Consider the following 11,317-nt stretch of genomic DNA (forward strand, 5'->3'; position numbering starts at 1 on the left):
CCCACCCCCCGCGGGGGTTTCCAAATTGTCCGTGAAAAAATAGACAACTTTTTTCCGCATGATCTACATCTATGGTTCCACAATATTGGGAAGAATAATCGCAATACATATCCAAAGATTTCCCACGTAAAGTGCGACAAAATTAGTCTTCACAAGTCCATTGCCCTTGATGTGTGTGATAATATAGTAAGTAGAGAGTGTAAATAATCAGAAATCATAATATGGCTAACTGTGTGGAGAAGATAGAACTTTTAGAATATAGTAAGTAGTAGGAATAAAGGTGAACGAATAAATAAAGATGAAAGAATAAAGGTCAACGAATATAAAACGTGCATGGCATATTATTATATTTGTATGCACGTGGAGGAAAAAATCTTGTTACATGTAGGCATCTGCCATTATAAATACTACAGTACGTGGAACTGTTTCTGGCATCAAAAGGGAAAATTTGTTAAGAGAAAAGACATAAAAAAAATTTAAGGGAAAAAAATGGTAGGACCAATTCGTCCATCGTTTGTCCTATTTGGGTCATCAATAGTGCAGATCAGCTACTACTTTCAAGGTTGGGGTGCAACCCTCAATACCCTCTACTCTCGCAAGGTATTTCTTCTACTCTTGCCTTTTGAATATGTTCATGTTCAGAGAAGATTTTAATTCTATGGGCTTAATATTTAAAAATTTTAGTTTTCAATTAATTATATTTTAAAGTTATGTATTCATATCTTCTGTTTATTATAACTTCAGTTATTTTTATATATAAATTTATGATCTGCGTCGAAAGTACTAGGTTCAATTGAACCCGATAACTGTATGTTGCATCTGCCCCTGCCTGTGTTTGTGGAGACATATTCAGAATTAAAATTTGATACATTCATCTCTTATGTTGTAAATTATCATTAAACCCATTATTAAAGTACTTCGTATAAATGAAAAGACTAGGTTCACTTGAACTCATTCGATCTACATCCCTTTGAACTTAAATTTTCTCCTGTCCATTTTATTTAATATTATTTTTTTATTAGTCAATTTAAAAAATATTATATTTTTATATTTAAAAATAATTTGACCTTTAAACTTCACGATTTACTCTTAATGACAAATTTTTATAGGCACAAACTTCACGATTTACTCCAAGCAAGTACTTTTTCTATACAATATGCAAAAAATAATAGGCTGAAAGTATCATTTCAACTTTAAACTAATCTTTTCATTATATAATTGGAACAGGCCGATATAACCTTGCGTGGATATGCTGGTTGGAACTCAAGGATGGCTCTTAATATTTACGAGAAAGTTTTTCCAAAGGTACCTAAATATGTTTTATGGAATATTGCATGTAACCTTCTTTTACAATGATTTCTGTTTGACTTTTCTCTTGCAAAAAATATAAACCAACTATATGTTGTGAATTTAATCCAAATATAAACCAAAGAGTTTAGACCATATTGGCTAGTCGATGTTCCACAAATTATTTATGATGTTTATTTTTTTTTTCTATCAAAAGAAAATAATTTTTTTTGATATGGAAATTTAATTTATTATTTGTTTAATTTCGATGTAGGATGCGGAAATTCAGCCTGATCTTGTCATACTTTATTTTGGTGGGAATGATTCCTGCCATCCTGAGTTTCCTGACAGCAGTCATGTCCCTCTTGAAGAATATGTTGCAAACATGAGGAAGATTGCACTTTATATCAAGGTAAACTTTGAAGATTGACATTCATTAATATGGTATAAATATCGAGCGCTAATAAATTTGACATGTTATCATTATTTGAAACCTTTTCTTAGCTATTACTCCTACAATTTATTTAGTATTCTAACATAGACTTGTCACATATATCACTTGCAGAGCCTTTCAGAAAAGACTCGTCTAATTATGCTAAGCGCTCCTCCGGTGAACGAGGAACAACTTATCCAATATTATGGGTAATTAACCTTGATATTGAAAGATGGCCTCTTGTTTAATTCTCATGTAAATCTGTTAACAATGGTTTGAAACTATTCATTTCTCTTTATTTCTTGGAATTCAGCGATAATCGGGGTAGAGATAATGAGACTTGTCGCATATACTCAGAAGCTGGTGTTAAATTAGCTCAAGAATTAGGCGTGAAGGTTATAGACCTTTGGTCAGCGCTTCAGGAACGTCCTGATTGGTTGACTACGGTCTTCTGGTAAGTTGAATTCTGCTACATATTTTTAAGACCATAAGTTCTTAAAGTATTTCTTCTTTTAAACTTTATGCTCAGGCGATTTACGCTACATAAGTTGAAACAATATTGTCATAATTCTTTTTGAACCAAGGAAAGAGGGAAAGTTTATAAGAATTCATGAATAAATGGTGGGCTTCTAAATTTATTTATTTTTGTAGGGATGGGATGCATTTAGCAAAGGAAGGAAGTGACATTTTGGTCAAGAAAATCTTGGAGATACTCAAAGAGGCAGATTGGGAGCCAAGCCTAAATTGGGAAAAGATGCCAGATGAATTTTCTGATATTGGTCCTGTCATGAACTTTGACTTGCTGAAGGAGCATAAATAAAACTATGCTGATTACTTGTATCCCAAAAGCTTATAATTTTGGGTGCATATTAAAATATGCAAGAATAAGTCAAGTACTAGTCATTTCCCATTTTCCAGTTTGATGTTTTAAACTCTTTTGCAAAAGAGTAATAAATGTTCCTAGGAATTAAGGCTTTGCCTTTTCCTCGAAGGGTTTGTTTTCTTGTAAAATGCTTTTGTCCTTGCTATGTATTATGGAAAGTATATTAATATTCGAATAAATGAGTGATTCTGATATTCTCCCATGGTTGTTGAAAACACCAGCGAGAGCTAACATCCAAGTGTTCCGTTGCTGCCATAGTTATAAAGTAAATTTACATTTTTTGCCAATATCTTGCCAGTTCAAATTTCAAAATACTTATAGCTTTCAATCAAACATCAATAGTGTCACGATCCAAATCTCACTATAGGCTGTGATGGCGCCCAACACCACTGTTAGGCAAGCCAATCATGAAATCAACACACTAATAGATAATCTACATGCAACTTAAAATAAATAACTGAAGTCGTTCATTTTCATAAGAAAGTGTTGATGTTATTAATTTAACTGTTCGAATGTGGTCAAAATATAAACAAAACAAAATCGAAATTCTCAAAACCCAGTGTTACAAGTGCATGAGCATCTACTAGGAAGTACAATACCAATACAACACCTGTTTGGAATATACAATAGACAGGATAAAATAAATGAATATGATGGAGATACGTGTGCTGCGGATCGTAACATGAAAAGCAACACACTATAAAGTCCTCTCAGCAGCTGCGTCTATGCGCCAAGATACCACCAAATGAACCGGCCTCAGTACCTGCACAATTAGTGCAGAAGTGTAGCATGAGTACGTAAATCAACGCGTACTTAGTAAGTATCTAGCCTAACCCCGAAGAAGTAGCTAGTGACGAGGGGTCGACATTGACACTTACTAGTGGTCCAGTAAATCAGGTATAATGAAAGTAAACAGATATGAGGCATAGCAGGTAGAAACAACGAGGCAGATATAAGTGCATAATATGATCCTCAACAGAAGAACAAACGCGAGGTCCTCAATAGCCGGACAGTACCTCGAATTGAATACGTGATGGTCAACACCATATAAAATGCCACATCTCAAATCAAGAAAACTCACGGGTACACTGACTTCTTATCAAATATCACGTACGATTCTACCGAGGCGAACGACCCGATTCCATAAGAGTAAAGGCACGATTTCCTGCCATGGCGCAACATGGCCCTATCCTATAATAGTATCGCTGAGGTCGTTCAACCCGATCCCATAATCGTATACACTGTCGAGGGTCGATCGACACGAACCATTGATGCATCTCATAATACTATCGAGGTCGTACGGCCGATCCATAATAGTACTACTGAGGCGTTTAGCCCGATTCCATAGAAATAGTGAAACTTGACAGGTCACTGGCCCTACTTACGAATATATGTGTAAGTTATGCATTTTAAGAGACTCTTCAAATAATTTAGTACAACACGGGAGAAATCCATAGAAGGAAAGTATAATTTCTACTGCTAATTAAGTAATTCGCCATGTATCAAAAATAACAAGTCCGATACTCTACGCAAGTCTAGTCTCATGCAACAACGTAAATTAAAGCATTTAAACAGGTAAGAATAAGTCAAATATCACAATTAAAGTATGGCGTGAGTTTAAAGCTACCCGAACCTAATCAGGATTTCTAGCATACGCACGGACACTTGTCACCTCATATGTGCGTAGCTCCCACAATATGTAGCTCATAATGTTTATATAACACCTACGGGGTAATATTTTCCTCACAAGGTTAGACAGGAGACTTAACTCGCTTCGAAATGCGATAACCGACTCCAATGCATCTCTAACACCTCAAACCCAAAGCCAAACAATACGAAACTAGTCAAAGAATGCGCAAGCCAATCAAAACATACTCAATAACCCATAATTTATCATTTAGGAACAATTCTCAATGCCACACGAAAAGTCAACAAAAGTCAACCCCGATCTCGCGCGTCGAATTCTAAAAATTATCGAAAATAAATGTTACCCATAAATTATATAGTCTATATACAGAAAAAGTCATCCAATTTAGTCAATGAATTGACCCTCAAATCAAGAATTTATCATTTCTTAATTTTGGGGCTCAAACCCCAGTTTCTACAATCCAAACACGGATAAAAAAATGATAACCAACGAAAATAATCATGAAAAAATTATCAAAATAAAGGTTATACATCTCCTTGTTGAGACGAGAACAACACCGCAAAAATTACCTCAAATGGAGCTCTAGAATTCAAGATATGCTCAAAATACTAAAATGTTCGGTTTGCCAATTTAAAACACTGCCCAGGTGATTTTTGTTCATCGCCTTCGCGGGGGACCTTCGCTTTTGCGAAGAGCAATTTTTCGCATTGACCACTCAACCAAGAATTCCTTCTTCGTGTTCGCGGGACCTCCCTCACGTTCGCGAAGAACAAAATATCGCACCAGAAACCGTCAATCTTTTCCGACACGAAAATGGGCATAACTCTCTCATACGACCTCGAAATTTGACGATTCTTGTTGCTATGGTTCCGTAATTACGATACGAATCTATGTTTCAATCAAATCACAAATCAAAGGTCGTTTTCTCTATATGGTACCCTTTATGCCAAATGAAACGACGCTGAAACATCAAATAAGAGCGCGACACAATCCAAACCCATTCGAAACTCATCGACATCTAACCGAAACTTGTGGACAAGTCCAAAATTATCATACAAACTTGTTAAAAATTTTAAATCATGAACCCGAGCTCGTTAAGTCCACTATTTGACCGTGAGCAACTCATTTTCTTAAACTTAACTAGTATGCAACTTAATTGTCCGAATCACTCTTAAGCATTTCGGGATGACGCCAAATTTTGCGTACAAGTCACAAATCTCAATATGAACCTATTCTAACGCTTGGAATCCCAAACGTAAATCGATAACACCAAAACTCACTTCAAATCAAACTTAAGAAATTCTATAATGTTCAAAATGCCAACTTTACACAATAAGCGTTGAAACGCTCCCGGTCCACCCGAAACGCGATCTGAACATACACCCAAGTCCGAAATCACCTTACAAACCTATAGGAACCTTCAAATCCCAATTTTGAGGTCGTTTAATCAAAAGTCAAACCTCGGTCACCCCTTCCAACTTAAGCTTCGGAATTGAGAATTGTGCTTCCAAATCAACTCCGAACTTCTCAAAATTCAAAACCGACTATACGTGCAAGTCATAACACGTAAAGTAAAGCTACTCATAGTCTCAAATTGCCGAACAACGTGCTAGAGCTCAAAACGACCGGTCGGGTCGTTACAAATTGAAAGCCAAACTTCTAATTCCTTTGATCCAAATTAAACACTTCATTTTAGGCATAATTCATAGCAGGTTCATAAGTACTATCCTAGCTACATAAGAAGTAGTAATAACCTAATCGCACGCTATATTAAGTTATTTTATTCATTTGTCCGTAATATATATACACGAGAGTCCATCCCAACCTGTTGTTCATCTTTTTATACGTATTAAATGAAGAGATAGAATGGTGAGGATAGAATGTTGGTGTAGTTTGAACAGTCACTAGTCAGACTTTGGATTGGCATGAAGCAAAAGCTGGTCTGTCATTGCTTGGCATAAAAGTGCTTAACATACCAAATTGGTCCTACATTACTCAATTTTCTTCTCCATCTAACTATTTAGGATTGTGAGATATCAAAAGAATGAAAACCCCTTCCTCACCAACTTCAGCTTCTTCACTTCATTTCTATTATCCCTAACGTGTCTTACTATACACCAATCTCTCTCTCGCCTCTTGATCATTATTGAAAAGAATGAAAATTAGTCCTTCGAGTGCAAATTTGGGGTCGAGCCGACGGAAGCGGGAGCGGACGTGAGGCTTGACTCTCAAGTCATTCCCAAGAGGGGTAGTTTCAAGTACCTTGGATCGGTTATTCAGGGGATCGGGAGATCAACGAGGATGTCACACACCGTATAGGGGTGGGGTGGATGAAGTGGAGGTTAGCATCGGGAGTCCTGTGTGACAAGAAAGTGCCACCGTTACTAAAAGGTAAGTTTTATAGAGCAGTGGTTAGGCCTGCCATGTTGTATGGGACAGAGTGCAGGCCGGTTAAGAACTCACACATCAAGAAGATGAAAGTAGCAGAGATGAGGATGTTGAGGTGGATGTGCGGGCATACAAGGATGGATAAGATTAGGAATGAAGACATTCGAGAGAAGGTGGGCGTGGCCCCAATGGAGGACAAGATGCGGGAAGCAAGACTCAGATGGTTCGGGCACATTCAGAGGAGGAGCACTGATGCACCGGTGAGGAGGTGTGAGCGACTGGCTGTGGTGGGCACGAGGAGAGGTAGAGGGCGACCTAAGAAGTATTGGGGAGAGGTGATCAGGCAAGACATGGCGCGACTTAGGATTTCTGAGGACATGGCCCTTGACAGGGAATTGTGGAGGTCGAGCATTAAGGTTGTAGGTTAGGGGAAGTTGTGAATATTTCTACAGCACACTAGAGTGAGACTAGCCAGTTAGGGGTTAGTNATGTCTAAAAATCTCAATTAGGGATTAGAGCCCTATAGGCGACTAGGGAATGGAGGCCCTATGTCTAAAAATCTCAACTAGGGATTGGAGACCTATGTTGGCAAAAGACGACTAGGGAATGGAGGTCCTATGTCTAAAAATCTCAACTAGGGATTGGAGCCCTATGTTGGCAAAAGGCGACTAGGGAATGGAGGCCCTATAGGGATGGAGCTATGTTGGCAAAAGGGATGGGTGGCCGTTGGCAAAAGGCGACTAGGGAATGGAGGCCCTATGTCTAAAAATCTCAACTAGGGATTGGAGACCTATGTTGGCAAAAGACGACTAGGGAATGGAGGCCCTATGTCTAAAATCTCAACTAGGGATTGGAGCCCTATGATGGCAAAAGGCGACTAGGGAATGGAGGCCCTATGTCTAAAATCCCAACTAGGGATTGGAGCCCTATGTTGGCAAAAGGCGACTAGGGAATGGAGGCCCTATGTCTAAAAATCTCAACTAGGGATTGGAGCCCTATGTTGGCAAAAGGCCACTAGGGAATGGAGGCCCTATGTCTAAAATCTCAACTAGGGATTGGAGCCCTATGTTGGCAAAAGGCGACTAGGGAATGGAGGCCCTATGTCTAAAAATCTCAACTAGGGGTTGGAGCCCTATGTTGGCAAAAGGCGACTAGGGAATGGAGGCCCTATGTACTAAAATCTCAACTAGGGGTTGGAGACCCTATGTTGGAAAAGCGTAAAAGTAGAGATTGGGGTCCTAAGCTACCATTTTTTTTTTTTGAATTTTCTTCTTATCTTTTTTTTTTATTTCAATTTCCTTTTTTTTATTTCACGGAATGAGTAAATGCGGGAAAACTTGGAGGGGACTTCCCTTTTTATGGATTGTTGCTGCAAAGTTGTTTCTAGCATTTGCGCATTTCTTTTTTGGTTGCACCTGCTTCTTGCACGGTTGCCTTGGATTGCACCTGTTTCAAGTTTTCAAACAAAGAACAATTGTTAGTTTAAAACGCTGGTTGGTTTTGTGGCCTTGATTTTTTTGATCACTTGATCTCGACCCTTTCAACTGCAACTGGTTGCTTCTTGAACACCGATTGCATTTCTGTCTCTGGAGAAACTCTGCCTTTTCCAGACTTTGTCATGATGATTGGTCGGTGGAACTCAACCTTTTGACTTTATCTTGCCTTCGTAGGCCTTTCCTTTCTGACTTTCTTTTTTTTTTCTTTTTAACTTCGGAGCATTGGGGAACTCTTGGCTCCTCAAACTTTGCTGCAACGGATAGTCGCGTGGGACTTGACCTTTTCCAACTTTATTTCGCCTTTGTAGGCCTTTCTTTTCTGGCTTCTTTCTTCCAACTTCAATTTCAGAGCATTTGGGGTACCTTGGCTTCTTCAACTTTTGCCGAGGCAATTAGCCACGTGGGACTCAACCTTTTCAACTTCAATTGCCTTTATAGGCGCTTCAATTTGATTTTCTCCTTCCAAGAGTTTTGATTTCGAAGCATCGGCCGCCATGGCTAGTCGTGGTCGACTTGATGCCCCTGACGAGGTTGGGTGCCTTTTGTACATTAGCTCGTGTCAAACGAAAGCCCTGTAAATCAGTCTTGCCATCCCTTCTTTGTCTCAGTTCCGGAATAGAGTTAAACCAAAAGGGATTCAAAGAAAAATAAATAATGGACAGGACAATGAATTTAAACGAGAGATATCCCTTTCGGGGAGAGGAAAGAAGGACTTATCTGGAGTACATACGGACTTCAATGAACATGACATGCCTTTTGGACTGGATGCCTGATCTGTGTAAACCGTCCAACTCTCAGAAATTCATCACAAATTTGCTTCAAAATTCGAGAAACCTTGCCAGGACACTATCGGCCGATGGCTGTGAGGATCCTCTTTTCGATCAAGGGAGCCCTTTGCGAGTTTTCACAAGCTGACCTCTCTCATTTCTCTTCTCACCATCGCCTTATAGTGCTCTTTGCGAGTTTTCACTAACAAGACTCTCTCATTTTGATTTCTTTGCTTACTGTCGCCTCACGGTGCCAGTGTGGGTTTTCACCAATAAGACTCTCTTATTTTATTTCTCTCATTTTGTTGTATCAGATCCAAGTAACTCTATCCTCCCATTTTGAACCTCTTTGCCGATTGATCAGAAGGACTTGAACAGGGTGGGTAAAAAAGGAGTTGGATTGAGTTACATCTTTGGAACCTTTTGGGCGGGATCATCATCGAACCATTATAACATCTGCCCCAGTTTCACTTTTTGGTGGACTTTGGATTTTTGTTTTGGTGTGACTGAACCCCAGAGAGAGGCTGCCTACGTATCCTCTCGGAATCAAGTCGAACGTAGTTCAGGGAAATATTTTATTTTTTTTTATTTTCTTTCGTTTTGTTTTCCTTTCTCTTTCTTTTTCCTTTCCTTTTCCTCTTTTTTTTTTTATCATTTTCATTTTTTTTAATTTTCTCTCATGTTCCAAAGAGGGTAATCAAAGAAAAGTTAACCGGCTCAAAGGGTTAGCAAGGGTTGATAGTGTTTGGGTAGCGAGAAGAAAAAGCCTTCTTCATCCCAATCGGAGAACATTAATGCTATATAGAGGATCCAACATAGTACCTTTCGACTGCATTTGCATTGCCAATTATTTCTGGGACATTTCCTTCGATGTGTCCCAAGTACAACGCACTCTTTTGACGGTACTCTTGTTGCAATGTATGGACCTTTCCAATTTGGAACCAATTTTCCTTTAGCTGTTCCAATTCTTTATTTTATTTCCTAAAACTTATCTTCTTTGCATTCTGAGTCTTGATTCATTATTTCGAAGTCTGATAGCGTTTTGGGATCTAGGCATGAAGTCCGCAAGCATGTCATGTTATTGAAATCTGCATTTAACAGAACTAAAAAGAGAATAAGAAAAATGACAAGATTAAGAAAAGAGACATTCCTCGACAATGAAATATTAATTTCATTTGATTTTTTGATTTTTTTATGATTGATTTTTTTTCAATTTTTTGAAGATAGAAGGGTTTACATCGGAAAGTAAGACAATAAAATAAAACGTCCGGATCACACCCTGAGATAATCCGGACGTAGAAAGGATAGCAAGACTGGCTACCGAGGCTCCCGTCCGATGCAGAACTTTCATGCTTGGCGATCATTTTTTTTTTGGCTTTTCTTCTGTCTCGGCAATAGCTGCAATGGCCTTCAGTGCCGGATCAAATTCTTCAGCTTCACAAATCATTCCGACTATTGGCCCGATGTTGTGGGCAGGCAACAAATTGTTCATCACATTAGGAGCTTCTTCATCCTGAAGAACAATTCTTTCAGCTTCAATCGAATCTTCAACTACCCTTTTGAGGGTCCAACAATCCTCCGTACTGTGTCCTACTGCTCCAGAGTGGTATTCACATCTAGTATCAGCTCGGTGCGAGGGGGCCTCGGGATTCGGCCGGTTCGGGGCCACTAGCTGCAATAGATCTAGCCTGATTAGCTTTTGGAACAAGCTTGAATACGATTCACCAATAGGGGTGAACTGATTCTTTCTGAAAGGCTCTCTTGGGCGAGGATTGTATTGGGATCATTTGGTTGAGGATTATATGGAGCTTGGTAAGGATGGGAATTTCTAGGAGGTGGAGCTCGGTTTTGTGGATAATGTTGTGGCTGGGTGTAAGATTGCACGCTCATCACCGCATAGGGAGGCGGTGCCACGGCATAAAAGCATCATCTTGAAGGGGATAATGGTGTGGTGGGACCATAGGAGGCAGATATGACTTGCTGAATGACCTGCATGCCCACCTCGAGCTTGAAACCATCATGGCTCCCTCCTCACTCCCATTTCTGTTCATCAAACCCTCCGAACCATTTTGAACATCTGGTGATGTGGCTTTAAGAGCTGCATGACTCAAGATTCGGCCCGTTTTTAGACCATTTTCAACCATTTCCCCAATTTTGATAGCCTCAGCGAACGGCTTTCCCATAGCGGACATCATGTTCTGGAAGTAGTTCGCCTCTTGGGCTTGTAGAAAGACCGTGACCATTTCAATTTCATCCATTAGAGGCTTTACCCTGGCAGCTTGCTCACGCCATTTGACAGTATATTCGCGGAAGCTTTCCGCGGTTTTCATTTTCAAATTGGACAAAGAGTTTCTGTCGGGAGCGATGTCCACATTATACTGGAACTGGCAGACAAAACCGCGAGCCATATCGTCC

The 11,317-nt window shown here is 39.3% G+C and overlaps 1 protein-coding gene across 1 annotated transcript; it reads left to right on the forward strand.

Annotated features, from left to right (window-relative positions):
• Positions 1–420: 420 nt before the first annotated feature.
• On the forward strand, positions 421–2,800 carry LOC109213368 (GDSL esterase/lipase At2g38180-like). Its single transcript, XM_019377161.1, has 6 exons — positions 421–600; positions 1,228–1,305; positions 1,562–1,699; positions 1,853–1,929; positions 2,034–2,174; positions 2,372–2,800. The coding sequence occupies exons 1-6, from the start codon at positions 490–492 to the stop codon at positions 2,538–2,540; spliced, it is 714 nt and encodes a 237-aa protein (XP_019232706.1). The 5' UTR covers positions 421–489; the 3' UTR covers positions 2,541–2,800.
• Positions 2,801–11,317: the final 8,517 nt, after the last annotated feature.

The sequence above is a fragment of the Nicotiana attenuata genome, unplaced genomic scaffold (assembly GCF_001879085.1).
Source record: "Nicotiana attenuata strain UT unplaced genomic scaffold, NIATTr2, whole genome shotgun sequence".
Classification (NCBI taxonomy): domain Eukaryota; kingdom Viridiplantae; phylum Streptophyta; class Magnoliopsida; order Solanales; family Solanaceae; genus Nicotiana; species Nicotiana attenuata.